Source organism: Euwallacea similis, chromosome 6 (genome assembly GCF_039881205.1).
Source record: "Euwallacea similis isolate ESF13 chromosome 6, ESF131.1, whole genome shotgun sequence".
NCBI classification, from domain to species: domain Eukaryota; kingdom Metazoa; phylum Arthropoda; class Insecta; order Coleoptera; family Curculionidae; genus Euwallacea; species Euwallacea similis.
Window position 1 is genome coordinate 1,851,996 of NC_089614.1, and position 20,463 is coordinate 1,872,458.

General features: G+C 36.1%; 1 protein-coding gene across 1 annotated transcript in view; it reads left to right on the forward strand.

Annotated features, from left to right (window-relative positions):
* The window catches only part of LOC136409376 (protein artichoke-like), a 54,745-nt gene that overhangs the window by 28,148 nt on the left and 6,134 nt on the right, over nt 1–20,463 (forward strand). The window contains exons 2-4 of the mRNA XM_066390829.1: nt 6,612–6,909; nt 6,971–7,264; nt 9,666–11,879. Of these exons, the coding sequence (XP_066246926.1) occupies nt 6,676–6,909; nt 6,971–7,264; nt 9,666–11,879 (2,742 nt within the window). The 5' untranslated portion in view covers nt 6,612–6,675. The remainder of the gene's footprint in view (nt 1–6,611; nt 6,910–6,970; nt 7,265–9,665; nt 11,880–20,463) is intronic.

The following is a 20,463-nucleotide window of genomic DNA, read 5'->3' on the forward strand; positions in this document are numbered from 1 at the left end:
CTATTCTTCAGAAATCTTAAGAAATGTTCTGCAAATTTCTTAATTCAAATTAATAAATGTTTAGTGGAGCCCGGTTGGTCCATTACTAGTAAAACGGTTTTTTCAAACGCCCACGATTTAATAGATTGCCGCAAGCAGGTAAGTTAAAATTAAAAAAAATTAATTTTCATTACTGAAAATATGAATAATATTATTTGCAACGAGAACTTCTATTACCAGAAACTATACCTGCGTTTCGTTGATTGTCCAACTTGTCAAAAACATTCTGAAACCTCCATCAGCTCCAATACATTTTCGATCGGATACCTTGATAGAGTTAGGTATAGGATTTTGTCAATTTTTGGAATACGGAAAGAAGAAATTATTACCCTTTACAATCGAATTCAATTAGCAAAAGCAATGGGATTTGCGTCGGTTTGTTGATGACTTCTTTTCACCTTTAATTACTTTCCCTTTCACCCTGTATGTTGTTGTTATAAATAGAAATAACCTTAAAGAAAGGGGGGTTTATCTCTAACATAAACAGTTTGTTTGATCAAACATTGGTCTATAAACATAGCATGTAATTATATTTCAGCCCCTCTCAGATTAAAATTGCTCGTAACTCCATTTCACTAAATTTAAGGATTTTGAATTTCGATGAAGAATAAACTTATTTTTAAACAGAGATTTGTAACAAAGAGGTGGTATTTTTAGATTTAAGACTCGACAAAGACCCTCGTATTACAATAATCAAATGAAAAAGGTCCCTAATGAGCCATGGTTGAAACCTGACTTGCAACATTAAAATCAGCTACACCCCTTTGTCTGCAGTTCAGTTCAGGCAATTCCTCTTTAGTTAATCGTTCGGCCAGTTGGCCAATTAGCGTCGAAATTTATACCCTTCAGCTCATGGACAATCGATTCAAGCACCCGCCCAATCCATATTTCCATCGTTTTCACTTATATCTGCATTATACGGACACTTGGTTTCAATTTGGCACATGGAAAATCAGTGGCCCTGGATTAAATATCCACAGCTCCAGGATATGAATTTCATTGTTGGTGCTTTTAACTCGACCGCTCCCATTTACGGAACGTGCTGGAAAGCGCCCAAGAAAGGAAGTGACCCTGCACTTTGCAACTCTATTGTAGTTTAGGGGGCAGGGGCTCAATAAATTGGATTATTTATTGTCTAGGATGCAGATCAATCTTTTCGCTATCGACGTTTGTTCTATTTTATCTCTAATTTAGCTACCATTGCAGATATCTAAGGATCGGTTTTCCAATCCCTAGTTAGGGGTCGGCAGCTGTCAGTTGACTACCAATTGACAAATGAAGTATTTTTCAAAATGAAGACAATGACATCGTACACACAATTGAAATAAGAACAGCTAAATGAAACAAATCCGTAATTATAATAAAACAGACACTTTAACTGGCGGTTACCCTTGAACCTGTCCTAACGCCAAGAAAATTGCAAGTAATAAACGATTCTTATTATTGGTTACGCCACGGTTCGATTATGATATGGTCTCAATTAGGTCAAAATATAGTAAGTTTTCTAGTGCTAGAACACAATTTAGCCATGACCGCTAATGTGAATTAACAGTACAAAATCAATATGACAATATTTGGTCCGACCGTGACCCGACCAATAATATGAATCGTATTTAAGTTGAAGTACCTTTTCTGTTGAGATTCCATAAAGTTTTCTTAATGCTAATATTATATTAGATTCAAACGTGTACAAATGGTGTAAGGTAAGATATTCAAGTTCACTTGGGATACTCTTAAAGCCTTAAAGCCTTTAAGGCTTTGGAAGCTCCGAAATAAAAACATGGAATCTGCGAATTCCTAACTATATTTGATTTATATCCCCAGGACGCCACTGATTGCAATGAGGACGAACTGAAAATTTGTCAAATTCGAGGTAATTCTTATAACCGACTTTCAATGAAACATGATTGGCGTAGGAAATATTCCTTTTTGGCTAGATTTTTTGGGATATATACACTTTTTTATAATGATTTTCCGGTGTGTCCTCCTTCAATATGGCAGTAGTTTCACATAGGGTTACCTGAAAGTGATCGAGTAGCATTTTGGAGAATGTGAGAGCCATACTTCTTCGAATTGTGGAGAAAGAGAAATCGAGCCTTTCAATGTCAAAAACGCCATAAAGAAGATTGCGATGAACAGAATTATACATGTTCATTCAAATAATGGAAGCGCTTTGTTCCGGTCCAAATGCGATATTTGTAGGTGGATCAAGGATTACAAACAATTCCACTTTTTCTCTCTTAAGGATCAATCATGTAATAGTGTTCTTTTATTTAAAAGGGATAGCCATTTTTATTCCTCTTTCATAAAAAATTGTGCCTATTTTTTACCATCCTGTTTATCAGCGCTAGCTCTACATAAAGCTCTATGAGGACACAGATATAGGTTCATTTATGTTTTTGGCTTCGTTTTCAATTCGAGAATGGGTCAAGCGATCTCCGTTTTCTTTACATTCTTCTATAAGGATTTTTAAGATCTCTAAAATTGCAAACTGTGTCGAGATTGAGCCTGCTAGTTTATGCATCTTTAAATAGTGTTATCTGGGAGGTGGGGGTTAAAATCCACATTTCAAGGGATTGAGGCCGATTTTAAATGCCGCCATGATCTTTCAATGGACATTATGTTTTTCTAGACCCCAATTTTCCTTATTAAATTAAATGATAATACTTTGAAATGAAAGCAGTGTATATGTTGACGTAAGATAAATGGGGAGCAAATTAATTTAACAAAGTAATCCAGACAAGTCTTGCATAGTGTCATTATGGTCTTAAACCGACTTAACTCAAGTGGGACCTTTTAAAATTTCATCAGCAAAGCAGAGATTGACCCCCAACCCAAGTGTTGGATAAATATATTAATCCTGCTTCCATTTAATTATTTCCAGACCCTGTGCCCTTCATTTTAGAAATTAGAAATTTCGATAGGCCTATGGAGACGGAACGCGTAACACCATATTAAAATCGCCTTCGTAATATGAATTAGACATTATAACGAAATAATGTCGGGACCTTTGTGCTCATAAGCCTCTAATGTAAAGCTAATATTGCATTACCCTTATTAATACGCATTGTCACTACCGGGGCCACGTTGGTGCTGCACCCTCTGCACAGGAGTTTGTCTATTGTGTTTGGCTTTTATGTTTGCGGAAACTTTACCAGCTGTAGTTAAAATCGTGTTACGTGGCAGCCAACCTGGAAGATAAGCCGAATTAAGTAATCGTAATTAAGATAATTTTCGAGAGTACACTGGTTTAGCTTTTGTTTCGGTTGCAGTAAATGAGGGACTCTGATAATGGTCCGTAATGACCGAGGATGGAAATGTTCCTGAAAAGAAGGATAAGATGAGAGTGTGCTCGGTAATTCGAGGTTCTGTATTTTTTTTCCCAACCACACATGTAATGATGACGTTACTCACTTAAAAGTTCTGGAAATGTCGCATTATGGTCCTCTACTTCCCATCTCGATTTCCTTGCTCGATTTCCCATCTTGGATTCTCTGCTAAATTTTCCTGCCGCGTACTGAGTTTACCTATGCGTTAATGTATACGTAATGCCCATTAATAACTTAAATTGTTTAATAATTATAAAATTCTAGGGATCTATGATATGTATTGAAAAGCCTAATTCCTGTTCATTTAAATGAAATAAAATCAAACCATATTATTTGTTTGTAGCCAAATGGACGCATTTATTTATTGCAATAAATAATAAAATCGGTGTAATATGCTTTATAATAATTAACACTGATCGAAATTTTCTGCCCTTCTGGATGCTGCTGGAAAATTCTGTTCTGTACAGATACTTCATTGGATGAATTTCACACGGACGTTTGTAATTGGTATTCATTTGCAAATGGTATTCTGATATTTCTGGATGAAAATTAAACAGTATACTATTCTTTGACGGAAATGTTTATTCCTAAATATATGTACTGCATGTAATAAAATATTTCCCACCCCGTACTGTAATGTACCATTATATGACTGTCCTCTTTTTGGCCTTGGCCTTCTTTACCGTACTACTATGATTATTTTTATTTACCACACGCAATGCTACGACTGCCTGGCTACCTTCGAACAATTGATTTTTATTTATCTCTTAAAAAACTTTGTATCCTCTTATCATAAAACTTAAATTTTTACTTCGAGCCATCCAATTTCCCCATGTAGTCAATTATTCTATTAAAAGTCATATCAGCAGATTTAAACGAATTGGCCGTTTCGCTTTGACTGGCTGGCTAGCGACGACTTGACCGCAACTCTGATGGCCTGTCTTTCCTATTATACGTTTCTATTATCGTTGCTATTACATATTACATTATATTCATTCAGAATTCATTTTAATACCCTTTTGTATCCGAAACTCCAAACAACTATCATCAAAATTCTGCCCAATGAGTGAAAATTCCAACCAGATTGGAATACGTTACATAAATAATATTCAAGCACATTTCTGAATTATTCAGAAATTCGAGGCTGAAAATAAAATAGTATGTTATTCTCGATGAGAATGTTCATTACTGTCTCGAGATTTTGTTTATCTCTCCGCTACGCGTCTAGATAAACAACATAGCCTCTCTTCAGTAATGAAACATTTCCCATCTCGTATTGTAATATGCTATTGTGGCATGAGGTCCTACTTACATCCTTACATCTAATTAATTAATCGTGTAAAAAAAGGCAGAGTTAATGAATTTTCCAGCAATGCTTACAGTTAGCCGTTTATAGTTGTGAATAGCGGTGTCAAATACCAACTATCAATATATCTGGTATACGTTTAATCATGGCGCACCAATATCCAATATCTTGTTTCTCAGAGCTTCTGCATCCTGGATTCGCGATTTCTCAACTAGTGTCTTCAAATGATTTCACAAAAAATAACCTAACGGATTCATTTCTGGTGACCTAGGAGGCCAAGCTTGTAACCTTGTTTTTCTGATTTAACTATAATGTATACAGTTATTCACAAATTGACGCGCAACTAAACTAAAATGTGGTGCCCCACTGTGAATAGGCAACATTTTTTATCTCGTTCTTAAATCAACATTCTGTGATGGTAAATGAGACCATTTTAAACCCGACTCACAAATTATTACGTAAAAACTCTCATTAAAAATACTTCAAAAAAATACAGATAAAATTCAGGTTAGTTCAGGGTACAACGACTGTCAGGTTTTTAAAATTCCATTGTAGCGAAATTTTCTAAATTTGCTCCTATGGAAACATGTGCATTGTTTTCCAAGGTTTAGTTTGTATGCTTTGTTTTCTTGTGGACTGCCACTTTAGAGGTAAATTGCAGTAGTAAATTAGTAAAAGTTCAAGTTTCAAACTCGTTTTTTTCCAGAACGGTTGCTCTTAGCGAGAAGTACTAAGAGTGCCTTTTGTCGGTGAAATTTAATGGAACACAATATTTTCTTACTCAGAACAACATGTAGTTGTTAATTTTAATATTTTCAAGTGGTAAAAAACGAATTCATACTTTCTATAAAGTTGGCACATCTAATGCAATAACAGATAATTTAACAAATTATGCTGTTACTAATTTTAATTCTTGATTAAATTTAAAATATTTTTTATAAACGTGAAAAATACTTTGAACATTTCTTGATAGGTAAGGATGAAAATTCTTTTGTTCTCTACGAAATATTTGTTCTTTCCCCCTTGGGAATCAAAATTGCTGGGTTTTTTTCCACAAAGAGGGAGCAGAGTTGTATTTTCTCTCTGAAGGCCTTAGCAAAACACATTTTTAATGGTGCGTTAATAAATTTTCTCGTTATGGCAATCAGTATTATTTATTGGCAGAGTAAACAGTAACCTTCTGCATTTTAAGCAATTTCGACAAGCTTGAGCACCTTTGCCCCAAAATTTTTGACTAATAGTCCAAAGTTGGGGCATTAAAAGCAACAGTCCATTAATAAAAGTGAATCATAACACATCGAAACATGGCCCTATGACGCTATTCGAGAATTGATGGTCTATAATGCTTCCTAATTTACTGTTCGGAAACTTTCTAGCGGCTTAAAAACGAACGAAATTAAAATTAATGGCTTCGTTACCGAGTCGAACGCTTTTCCACACGGCTCCGATTGGATTGGCCGCAATCCACTTCATCGAGGCATAAAAATTATTCCTCAACTTTCCAACCCTGCTGAAAGGGGATTTATATTGAAGCCTTTTCGAATTTTACCTTGCGATTTTTAGAAAGGGGCACATGATGTGTGAATTTAATGAGATTCGGAAACTACTAGTGAGTACCCCGGCACTAACTTTTATTGACTTTAATAATGTTTTAAAATGAACTCTCTATAACGCAAATAAATTCTTGAACTTTTTTGCATTTCAGAGATTTTCAGAATGCAAATTTTAGAGATTAATCAGATATCGGAACGTCGTTTGTTATCAAAACTTCGAACAAAGCTTTAGTTTCGGGCACTTTTCTGATTTCCCAATTAACTTTTGAAGCGTATACACATGGAAATGTGCTTTGTTGGCGGTCAGATGAACAGAAATAGCCTCAAGGGGCGCTTTGGGTTAAAACTTAATTTTGATATGAGGATATTTATTTTTAATTTCAGGACACTCTACGCTACTCCAAACTATGTCGCCAACAGCCAGGATTCCCCACTCGGAGCCGACGTAATGAACCGACTCTGGATCACCTTAGCAAGTGTTGCGGTACTCTGGGGGGCGGCCAATGGGGGCGGCAAACAATGTCCCGATCCGGCCGTCAACCCATCTTGCCGCTGTTTCGATTTCGAAAACGGCATACATCTCGAATGCCAGGCAGTCACTGCTCAAACCCTCAGGATGCTTCTGGAAGTAGTCAACGTCTCCATACAATCCTTATCCATAATCGAACTAGACAAAGCAATGGTAAGTACATTTAAGTTGCTCAAGGACAACTTGCACTATCGCAGTTGTTACACTCTTTCAGACCAAGCTGCCCAAAAACATATTCCCAGAAACAGTCATAATACATCATATCAAGATATCACAATCCAATTTAGAAGAGCTGCACGATGACCTGCTTCGCCACTTGGCGCGTTATTTGGAAAGTTTCATACTTGTATCGGCAAAACTTAAAGAAATCCCTCAGATGACTTTCAGAGGCCTTAATAAACTGATAGCTCTCGAGTTGGAGGACAACCAGATTAGCGAGATCCCCAGCTACATTTTCCATGGATTAGGGCTGATGAAGTTAAACTTGAAGGCCAATAGGATCAAGAGTGTAAGTTACTTTATTTATAATAGATTTGATTGTATGGCACGAATAAGCGGAAATAGAATTATTCTTGCGTGTGTTGCTCCTTTAAAGTGCCTGCAAACTAGCGATTTTAAGTCGGCCGATAAGTGCATGTGCACGATTATGCGATTATAACTAAACTATCGGTTCGCTAGTCTACAGAAACCTTTAACTTCTCAATGACTTAGTATAATTCAGTCAGGTCTTGAAGGATTTTCTGGAATTCTTTGAGATCTTTTGTTGTGTTCCTTTTTTTTAACAAAGTATTAAAAATATTTTCAAACACATCCAAACTAGTGGTACACAGTAGTGTGGGTTTCACTTTCATGCCTCCCCCTTCCTTCTTCTTGCCACTCAAACCAAGTCCGAATGGTGAGAATGAGCCTCGGCGTGAACAGGACCTCGAGATGCTTGCTCACTAAAAAAACATTCCTCGCCTTGTTCCCCTTCCATGCCATGTTCGGAATCTGTCATTGTTTCCTTCTCCATAGATCTCTCTGATACGGTGAGGTCCTTAAGGATTTTCTGTAATCGGCCACCCTGTTAAACAGGGAAGTACTTAAGCTAGAATATCATCTTCCCCGCAGATCTTCCCCCATTAAGATAGTCAAAATGCCCTTTGATCTAAATTAAAAACCTAACTGAATGGGCATATAAGTACATAAGTTATATACCCTCTAATGTCAATCAGTTGTGCAAAATGCCCTTACTCTCATCCTCTAGACTAAAAAAACCCTTGAACTGCCATCTTCTCAATTATAATGTTTAACTCGAAAACTGTTTTTTCGAAAAATCTGAAAAAAATCACACGTATATAGAAAACCCTCGCGTATTAGCCACATTTTTTTCGTTTTTTTTTCTGCTAATCCTAATCTAAAAACCATTTTTGAAATTTCAAACTGGAATAACTTTTTTTCAGAATGGGCTGCAGTTATAGTTTTTCTTCTTATAGGCATTTTTATGGCAAATCTAAGTGTATATAAAATGTGTCACTTTTTAGGCTGCGCCATATTGGAAAATGCAAAAAACTCAAATTATTGACATTTTTTTCAATACCGAATTAAGCATTTCGGCTTTTTTGGGCATTTGATGCATTTTTTATACTCTAATAGTATCTATTTAAATAACAGCAACTGAAAAAAAATTTTCAATCAAATTAATTTTTTTTTTGTTTGTATTGGACTGCTCATCTACTTTTGTTTCTTAATAACGAGCAGTTTTATAACAAATCTAATGATATTTAAAATTCGTTACTTTTTGTCGTGCACCAAATCAAATAATACATAAAACTAAGTTTTTGCAAATACGATTTAAAGCTAATTTTGAGCTACATTTATATTCCTAACCAATACGCCTCGAACTCATTTCCCAAAAATACAATGAGCTTTTACAATAGTAAATATTTTTTACTTAAAATAAAAACTCAAAAAGTTTAACTCAAAACTAACATTAGATCGTATTTGCAAAAACTTAGTTTTATGAATTATTTGATATGGCACACCACAAAAATTAACGAATTTTTGAATGTATATCGTTAGATTTGTTATAAAACTGCTCGTTATTAAGAAACAAAACTAGATCAGCAGTCCAATACAAACAACAAAAAATTAATTTGATTAAATTTTTTTTCAGCTGCTGTGCTGTTATTTAAATAGATACTATTGAAGTATAAAAAATGTATTAAATGTTCAAAAAAGCCGAAATGCTTAATTTGGTATTGAAAAAAATGTCAATAAATTGAGTTTTTTGCATTTTTCAATATGACGCAGCCTAAAAAGTGACACATTTTATATACACTTAGATTTGCCATAAAAATGCCCATCATTAGAAGGAAAAGTTGGACCTGCAGCTCATTCTGAAAAAAAGTTATTCCATTTTGAAATTTAAAAAATTGTTTTTAGGTTAAAATTAACAGGAAAAAAAACGAAAAGAATGTGGCGAATACGAGATAGTTTTCTATATATGTGTGATTTTTTTCAGATTTTTCGAAAAACCAGTTTTCAAGTTAAAAATTATAATTGAGAAGATGGCAATTTAAGAGTTTTTTTAGTCTAAAGGATGGAAGTAAGGGTATTTTGCACAACTGATTGACATTAAAGGGCTATAACTTATGTACTTATATGCACATTCAGTTAGGTTTTCAAATTAGATCAAAGGATACTTTTACTACATTAATGAGGGATATTCTTTCCCTTGAAATATTCTTTTAAAGCCTCCAATTTTTTTTTCTGATAAGCAATTCCCTCTAGAATTTTCCTCATGGTTTGGTCACCATTTTCATAGCTATAACCATTTCGGCGGCCTCCACAAAAGTCTCTAAATATCGATTTTACTTTTATTTAGATAGTAATTTACACGAAGAAATCCATTATTTTCTTAATTTCAGGTCACAGACTACACATTCGCCGGTCTGGAATCCACCCTCTCCGAACTGGACATATCCGAAAACAAACTTCAATCTTTCCCCATGAACGCCTTGGGGCGCCTGGAAAAACTCCGGCATTTACGTTTATCTTGGAACGAAATTAAGTCCATTTCCTTTGACAACTACAATTCGCATTTGGACTCGTTGCTCTATTTGGACCTGAGTTTTAACTTCTTCCAAAGTGTTAATCGCGAAACTTTCGAAGTGTGTCGGGCGCTGAGGACGTTGTCGCTATATTACAACGTAATTGAACGGGTCCACGAGGAAGCTTTCCATATGTTGCACCAGCTGGAAAAACTGGATTTGAGTCATAATAAGATTGTCTACCTGCATCCGAAGACTTTTAGGCAAAACAAAAGACTTAACATGATCGATTTGAGTCATAATCACCTGCATTACATCAGTGGGTTGTTTGCGCTGCTGCCTAATTTGAAAGAAGTTTTGCTATCGGAAAACAATATATTGGAGATTCCTGAAGATGCCTTTACAAACTCCTCGAACCTGGACATGATTTACATGCAAGACAACGCTGTGAGCAGAATAGACCAAAACGCTTTCGTAACGTTGACCAGGTTGTCGCAATTGCATTTAAGTTCCAATTTTGTACCTTATTTACCAAGGAACAGTTTCGTTCAGAATTACAATTTAACTTCATTAAGTCTCGACAGCAACTGGCTAGTCGATTTAGAGCCAGGTACGTTTGAGAAAACCTTGGCATTACAAGAGGTAAGACTGCAAAACAATAAAATTCAATCTATACACAAAGGTGTATTTGATCCGCTGCCGAAGTTGTTAGAGCTGCACTTGCAGCACAATGAAATAACTTCAATAGACGAGGGTGCTTTTCGCACATTGCAGAGTTTGGAGCATATAAATCTGCAAGGCAACGTAATTACAGGCCTGGGAGATGTGTTCTTGCACAATGCCTCCGCCTTGGTGTCTGTGCAGCTAGATAACAATGTCATAAGATCATTGCACAATCACTCTCTAAAAGGGCAATCCAACGTTCAGATTATGTGGTTGGGACATAACCGACTAAAGAAAATTGAGCGGACTTTGTTTAAGGACCTACACCAAGTCCAGAAAGTTTATTTGAACAATAACAGCATAGCTTTTCTGGAAGACAGAGCGTTCGAGGCCATGCGCACTCTAAAGTTTCTGGATTTAAACACCAATCATGTGAAGCAAATTACTTTGAAAACTTTCGCCGAGCTGCACGAGCTCGAGGAACTAAATTTGTCGCACAATCTGATAGAGAAGATCGAGGGCAGGGCGCTAATAAATTTAAAAAAGTTGAGGATACTGGATTTGTCGTTTAATCCGCTGGAAGTTTTACACGATTCGATTTTCCAGGAGGGATTGCCTATTAGGGTGCTCAGCCTAGTTAACTGCTCCATTTCGAAAATCGAGCCGAATGCCTTTCGCGGTCTGAACAATCTTAACGACTTAAACTTGGCCGACAATAAATTGTCTGTTCCCGATCTCCGACATCTCGACATTCCTGGCTTAAGAGTTTTAAAGTTGTCCCGCAATAACTTGAGCCACTTGGATGAGAAGGCTTTGAACGGTCTGCCTTCCTTGCAGGTAATCGCCTTGGACGATTGCGTCCTCTCCAATTTATCCGCGGGAATATTATCCAAAAATACGAACCTGATTCAAATGGATTTGAGCTCCAACTCCCTCCGCGCAATAGAGCAAGACATTTTCGCCCAATTTAGCATCTTAAAAGAGCTGAAACTCAAGTTCAACGACATGTCGCAAATCCCTTATCAAGCCCTACTGAACATATCATCGATGGAAAGCTTGTCATTATCCCATAATAAGATAACGACGTTGGAAGCTTATCGATTAAACGGCATGTCCAACCTAAAACATCTGGATCTCAGCTGCAACTCAATATCTGGATTGACAGGCTTCAGTTCGACGAACCTCACACAGTTGCTATCCGTTGATTTAAGTGGCAATAAGCTCTCGACCATGCCAGCGAATTTCTTCCATCTTTCTCATCTCCTCAGAAGAGTCGATCTCTCTGAGAATCGATTCACTCACATTCCGAACGCGGCTTTATCAGAAATTACCCTGCCAGGGATGGGATGGCTTAATATATCCGGAAATCCTATAGTAAACATGCACGAAATTAGTGGATCCGTTCGAAGTTATCCTTCGCTAGAGGAGGTAAGTTTGATTTTAGATTAAATGTTTGAACTTCTTGAACAGGGAAAAAGTTTCCAATTGAAAGAAAGTTTACTTAAGGATAGGTAGAGGTAGATGGAAAGTCCTCTTAATATCAGTTAGGGTGTACTTTAGCATTGTGGCTTGAAGTGGAAAATGCAACTCTTGTACCCCTACACAGGATATTCTTAAGTTATACAAAACTCTTCCACAAATGCCTGAAGATGAAATGCGATCATTTCTCTTAATCTAAACGGACATTTTTTCAATGTTTTTTTTTTTATATTATGCTTTTGTAACAACGATATTTCAAGTTTTCATTTTTTGTCACCCGGTACGAAATTTAATACTCACCAAATTTGGAGTCCCTAACACGTTTTACATTAAAAAAAATGTATGTGCTTTGCCTTGCAGATATCTCTTTAGGTTTTCCTTCTTTTTTGGAGTTCCAAAATCTAAAATTTCCTATTGTAATAAATCTTCTCTGTGGTAATTAGGAGAGATTTAGTTTATTGCCTAGCAGCAGGTGCTTGCATTAACTTAGTCATCAAAAATTCACGTTTTCGGATGATATGAAAGTACATGATTAATTCTTATTTAAAAGACAGGTTTTCTTAAAAATAATGATGTGCATTAATTACGACTATTTTTTAATCTGTTGTAAGGAGTTTGAGTTGAAAACAATTACCACATTGGTCGTTAATGCTAAGGAATCCCGAATTTCTCATAAACCGCAGTCTGATGAAGTGCAGAAATAATTACGAGGGTATATCAAATATAAACGGAATTAGTTTTGTAAAAAATTCTAACTTTATTTAATTAAACTTATAAACATATATCATTTTTCTATATAGTCTCCCGCCCTAGAACTACATTTTCCTATTGGATTAGGAGTTTTTTTATTTTATTATTGTAGAAACTCTTTGGACGTTGTTTTAATCATTAGAGTCCAAATGCTTCCACTGCGTTATCGAATGTTGGCCTCCAAACGTTTCTTTGAGAGGTCCAAAAGGATGGAAGTCACAAGGAGATAAGTCTGGAGTACATGGAGGTTGTTTCGGCGTTTCCTAGCCTAGTGCATATAATTTTTGCCTTGTGATCCTACGATAACAAACGGGGATCCCATCTAGGAAACACTTCAAGACAAGTCATCTGTCACCATTTGGTGAACACTTCCATAACTGATGTTCAGTTGAGGAACAATTTCACAAAGAGTTATGCGCCGATTTCCCTCCATGAGATTTCGGATCGCCTCATTATTGACTTCAATTACAGTTTCACAGGTCGCAGGTCATTGTGTTGGTGTCGATTTTTGCATGTCCTCCCGAAAATGTTTTGTGCCATATAAACACATGAGTTCTTGACAAGATGTTGTCTCCGAATTGTACCTGCAATAGCCGCAAAATTTTAGCTAAAAAGATCATAATCCGTTGCTTCACGGTGACATGTACTTGTATCTCACTCATGTTTTTTTTTTACACTAAAAAGGGCTAGAGCGACTTGCGCTTGATTCTTCCCTCTCCCTAATGGTCCAGGTCATCTGCGTATCAACTCCTTCATGGTCACGAACCTCTCCGTAATTAAAAAAAATCAGTTCCGTTTTTGTTTTTTTGATTCCGTTTTTTCCGTTCCGTTTCCGTTTTTATTTATTTGATACACTCTCGTATTAAGGCAAAGCAAAAAAATGAACAATGCACATCCGAAATATGGCATTTCTTAAAATTTCGATTGCAAACACCTTTAAAAACAATTACCTTTATGAATTTTTAAAATAATCCATCTTTTATCTAAAATAAGTTATGGCAAACTAAGAAATCATGACAATTATCAACCTCGGGAATCAGTGATGGCGTTAACAAAAACTTCATTTTGATCTCGTCGCCGACAAATGTATTCTTGTGCATTTACGGCGCCAACGGTCACAATAAATAACTTGACCAAGGGTCTATCTACATTCAACATTAGATTGCTCTGTTACAATAACCTTTTTCGTTTTAAAGCTCTCGTTTGATACACATCGAGTCCGAGATAAGAATGTCTAAAGCGGTTCACATATATGTACATCGTTTTTAAAGTTGTTACTTCTTTAGATTGTCTTCATAACAAACATGCCAGAATCGTCCCTTTCCAGGCAAACAGAGATAACAATGATTAATACCAGATGACTAAGTTGCTGAAATAAAGCTAAGCAATATAAATTGGCTTAAAATTTTTAAATTCAATTTGGCACGCCCAAGAAAAAGCTTTTTCCTGTATCTTTTTATATTGAATTAAATGGATGGACAATACGACAAGAGATTTTGATTCTTCATAAAGTGTCCTTAAGTGTTTTTATAATGATCGATTTTCCTCTTTTTAACTACCTACGTGGGTCATTCGCAACACACAAAGGAAAACTTTGGGTACCCTTTTTTATAGTATGTTTAAAGCCCGCTTTACAAGATATTGAATACGGTTTGAAATATTTACAGTATTGGCCAAAATTATTGCAATTTAAAAAAAATTGATATATAACAAATGTTAATGGAGCAAATAAATAGACACCCTGTATAGTTATTCTATTCATACTGGCTATAAAATATTTACAAACAAAAAATTGTTAAACGAATGTTTTACACTAATAAAAAACAACTATGTTTTTGCGCTGGACATAAATAATGCAATAACTGAAATATTTATTTTTAAGTTTTGTTTTTCTTTAAATATTTTACTAGAAAGTAGTGATTTTGTGAATTAACAAGTATTTTCAATAAACATTTAATAATGGCAAGGGGTAAACAATATTCTGTTTGTATTAGAGATCATATAATTGAAGCATATCGAAAGAGTACCAAATAAGCTATAATTTCGAAAAATTTACAAGTTCTAAAACTTACAATATCAATTATAATAAAAAGATTCAGACTCAAACCGGACTCACCAACAATAACTTGTGACGGACACAGAACGCCACCAAAGCCACAGGTGAAGTATTTGGGAATTACACTAGACAGCAAGCTCAATTTCAAAAAACAAACAGACAAAACTAAATCTGAAATCATCAAAAGGGCTAAATACTTCAGGTCCCTGACTTACAAGAACTCCGGCATACCCACAAAAACAGCGACAAAAATATACAAAGCAATATGCAAACCACTTCTGGACTACGGGAACATAATCCTGGCCAACGCTTCGGAAAAGACTAAAAAAAAAATTCAGACAACCGAACAGACAGCACTTAGGACAATAACTAGAATAAGACATCCCCAGAACCCCCTACATAACCCGTCAAACGAACTGCTCTACCGACGCTGCAACATGACAAGGATGGGAGAAAGACATGAAAACATAACAAAAAAATTCAAAGACAAACAAACAAACTGGAACATACTAAAAAGTCTTTGTTTAACAAGGCAAAATAGACAGTCACGATATAAAACCCCCACCAAGACGCTACTTGAGTACTACAAGGACCTCTGACACCCCTTCCCCAATAAATGCTATTGTATTATACTGTATATATTATCATAATATACCCTGTGTCAACATGGAAAATAATGGAAACATGTAACAGGCAGAAAGGCCGAAAAGGCCGATAGCCTATTTCCCAGGAAATAAAATTATTTATTATTATTATTATCATAAAAAGATTCGTTCTTACTGGGATTAAGATACCAATAAAAAATTCTAGAAGACCCAGAAAATCGTCTACAAGAACAAACAAATACATTTTGGATTTGGATTGAAAAAAGAAGCTTTTCCTCTCATCTATAAAAATTCTCGGTAAAAATTAATAAATCTTCGAATTCTGATCTTTCTAGTAGAATTATTAGAAGACGACTTGTTGAAAGAAGGCTTAGAAGTTACCGACCAGCTAAGAAATCTTTACTTAGGAAGAACAATGTTGGGGCGAGATTACAGTTTGCACAAGACCATATTAACTGGACAATGGAACAGTGGAAAAGAGTGGTATTTACCGACGAATCTAAATTTAACTTATTTGGAAATGATGGAATGATGCATGGACGACGACTTCCCAACAAAAGGTTGCATCCAAAATTTATTTACCCTATCGTGAAACATGGCGGTGGATCGATCATGGTATGGAGCTGTTTTTTATATATACTACGTGACAAAGAAAGGTAAACACCCATTAAAAACCATTTTATTTTGATAATTTTTTGCATGTTGACTTATCTTAAAAAAAGAAAGAAATGATCAAAATTTCAAGTTTATCTGTTAATTTTTTTTTTAGTTTCCATGGGTCGTTCCTTAAAAAAATGAAATTTTGTTTAAACATTTTTGTTCACATTTGCATCGCAACTTTTGTGAAGTGTGTTGCAATCGGTCATAATTTTTACTCGTTATGCCTAGAGTGCGTAGAATTGAACAGATCCGTCAGCTTAGTGACTTTGAGAGGGGGCGGATTGTTGGGTTGCGCGAAGCAGGTCTGTCGGTCAGAGAAGTGTCTAGAAGAACTAACAGATCCTTAGGAACCACAGTGCGATGTTATCAGGCGTGGACTCAGGAAGGCCGTGGGCACAGAGCCAGAGGCACTGGGCGACTCAGAGGAACCACAGAACGCGAAGATCGTCAATTGCGACTTTTGGCTCTTAGAGACCGATTTAGCAGCAGTCGAGCTATTGCATATCAGTGGTTTGAAGAACATGGGAATAGGGTTGGTATGCGTACAGTATATCGCCGAATACGAAGTTTTGGCCTTTTGTCCTATCGTCCGCATTGGGTGCTGCCTCTCACTCGCGAACATCGATCTAACCGCTTACAATGGTGTAGAAAGAGGATTCAGTGGGACCAAGAATGGACTCAGGTGATCTTTAGTGATGAATCCCGCTTCTGTCTGGGGATGAACGACGGTGGGGCAAGGGTGAGAAGGCGCCGGGGTGAAAGGCGAGATCCACAATTTGAGAGAGAGCGTCATGTCCACCGTACTGTAGGCGTTATGGTATGGGGTGCTATCGCATATGGTAGCAGGTCACCCCTAGCTTTCATTAGAGGCAACATGACTGCCCAACGCTATATCCAAGAAGTGTTGGAGCCATATGTGATTCCATATTTTCGAACTATCCCGAACGCTATTTTCCAGCAAGACAATGCTAGACCTCATGTTGCTAGGCAAACAATAACGTTCATGGATCAACATCAAATCAACCGTTTATCCTGGCCACCTCGATCGCCGGATCTGTCTCCTATTGAACATGTCTGGGACATGATTGGCCGCAGACTGTTGAATTTACAGCACCTTCCACAGACTTTAGCAGCCCTTACTCATGAAGTTCAGATTGCCTGGAATGAGATACCTCAAGAAGACATTGACAATCTTATTAGATCCGAGCCCAGGCGTATCAATGAGTGTATAAGGAGCCGTGGATGCTCAACACAATATTGAAAAAAAAAATGAAGTTCTTCCTCTGATCTTGCTGAAAATGTAATCATTGAATAAGTATGTGGTACTGAACACGTACAAAAAAAATTATCAAAATAAAATTATCTTTAATGGGTGTTTACCTTTCTTTGTCACGCAGTATATATATGTGGTATGGGGCCCTTGCATAAAATAAATGGCAAAATGGACCAATTCGTGTAAAGAGATATTCTAGAGAATGTGTTGCAATCATATACAGAAGAATTGATGCCACTTCGATGTACAGTTGCGGCCAAAACATCGGCCCCATATTCATAAACTTTCTTTATGGAAACATTGCAAGCTTATTACTGATCATTCAAACAAGTGAAATACATCATTTTGTAGAGAATTTGAAGCTCTATGAAATGTACAATTTTGCATAACTTTTATTTATAACGTAACAATCTTATTTAAACAAAACAAGGTAAAAATTCGACCGGACAAAACATCGGCCCCAAACCCAAGTCAAATGTTTCGTTTTGTTTGTGTCAATATTTTTAAACGTTTTTTAGGTTATGTTTAGGTTATTTTGTTGGTATGTGTGTTTTCACATAACCAAAATTAATCATTTGACTTTTAACTAAAGTGTGTAAAGCAAATTATGGCTCCCCCGCAAGTTGACGATCGTGTACAGAGTTTAATTGTGCGTCTGCGAGACGAGGAGGGATTGACGATGGAAGCTATCGGAAATCACGTTAAAATGTACCGTAGCAACGTTTCACGAATTTTTCGCCGTGCAAAACACCCGAAGGAAGTAAGCAAAGGAGGAAGACCTCGAAAAACCGATGATAGGTGTGCGCTTATTGTTGTTATTTCTTACATCAGAATTACTGTAATTGGGTTTCGGTGAAAGAAACTAAAAGATTTTTATTTTAGAACCGATAGAAAAATTATGCGTACGTCCAAGAACAATCTGCGACTTTCGGCACCTGCTATTCGAAGTGAAGTTGGAGTAGCGTATATTTCTTCCCGCACAATTCAACGTCGTTTGTGCGAAAACGGTCTTTATGGGCGACAACCAGCGAAAAAGCCATGGATATCAAAAAAGAATATTGCGGCAAGGCTTAAATTTGCACATGAGCATATTGAGTGGACGGTGGAGGACTGGAAAAAAGTCTTTTGGTCTGATGAATCCAAATTTAACCTTTGCAACAACGATGGCAAAGGTTACGTTCGTCGACCAAAAAATGAAAGGTATAACCCAAAGAACGCCACACCCACAGTGAAATTTGGCGGTGGCAATATTATGGTGTGGAGTTGTTTTTCATGGTACGGTGTTGGTCCTTTGCATCGAATAATCGACACGATGAACCAAATTCAGTATCGTGAAATTTTGGAAGGGGTAATGTTGCCTTATGCCACGTATAATATGCCAAATGGATGGCTATTTATGCACGACAACGACCCCAAACACACAGATAAAAATGTGAAAACTTGGATCGGCAATAACGGTATTTCGTGCCTTCACTGGCCAGCGCAATCCCCGGACCTAAACCCTATTGAGCACCTCCGGGAAGCGGTTAAAAAGGAATTGCACGGGCACAAATTTGGCAATCGAGATGATCTGCTTAATGCCGTAAATAATATCTGGGGTGCATTATCTAATGAATTGATTCACCGTCTAATTAAATCAATGCCGCGCAGATGCTAAGCAGTAATAAAAGCTCGTGGATTTGCCACGAAATATTAAAGAATAATTTTGGGGCCGATGTTTTGTCCGATCGAATTTTTACCTTGTCTTGTTTAAATAAGATTGTTACGTTAAAAATAAAATTTATGCAAAAACAAAATTATGCATTTTATAGAGCTTTAAATTCTCTACAAAATGGTGTATTTTACTTGTTGGAATGGTCAATAATAAGCTTGCAATATTTCCATAAAGAAAGTTTATGAATTTGGGGCCGATGTTTTGTCCGCAACTGTATATTCCAGCACGATAATAACCCCGAACACACTTCGAAATTAGTAAAAGAATGGTTAAAAGCAAATAAAATTTACGTTATGAAGTGACCACCGCAAAGTCTTGATTTTAACCCAATAGAGAACCTTTGGAAAATGCTGGATAGCAAAATTACCAACAGAAACGTGAAAAATGGTGATGAATTTTTTGAAAAGTTGGAGGCTGCGTGGAGGGCTATTGGTACAGACATCAATACTCGCTTAATAAATTTAATGCTAAAAAAATGGAAGATATTATAAAAGCACGTGGATATTATACGAAATATTTGTTAATTAATTCAAATATATTAAAACATAATCTATATTCATATATTCAACATAATCTAGAAAAATACTTTGTTGCAATATTTATATCCAGCACAAAAACAATTTTTTTTTAATTAGTGTAATACATTCATTTAACAATTGTTTGTTTGTAAATATTTTATAGCCAGTATGAATAGAATAACTATACAGGGTGTCTATTTATTTGCTCCATTAACATTTGTTATTTATCAATTTTTTAAAAGTTGCAATAATTTTGACCAATAATGTACAGTCGTGGACAAAAGTTTGGAAACCCTACATAATTTGTTTTTAATTCTGATAACATCCTTATATGTAGATTTTAATTTATATATAGGTACGCAAAGATGGTTCAAAGATGTAAATAAACACGTAGTATAAAAATATAAAAAATGGAGCCGGTACCAGTAACAAAAAAAATGTTATTTATTGTTGGACAAAAGTTTGGAAATTATTAATTATTTATTCGATTATTCAAAAATATAGGATTTTTAAGTTTATGTTTCAATATTTCGTTGCATACCCGTGCGATTGAATCACTGCTGCACATCTACGGTTCATTGAATCTACTAATTTTTCACAAATTGTCACCGGGATATTTTCCCATTCTAACTTTAACACTCTCCATAAATCGTCTTTGTTGCTTATTTTGTGATTCCTAATTTGCCTTTCCAAGTGATCCCAAAGGTGTTCGATTGGGTTTAAATCGGGTGATTGGGATGGCCACTTCATGACATTGACGTTTTTCATTTCAAACCAGTTCTTGACAAATTTTGAAGTGTGTTTGTGGTCGTTGTCCTGCTGAAACAACCACCTCAGAGGCATATTATCTTCAGCGTAAGGTAACATGTGATCGTTTAATATGTTTTTATATAGAAATCGGTCCATCTTGTCCGTTATTCGAACAAGCGGACCAACACCAGACCGTGAGAAGCATCC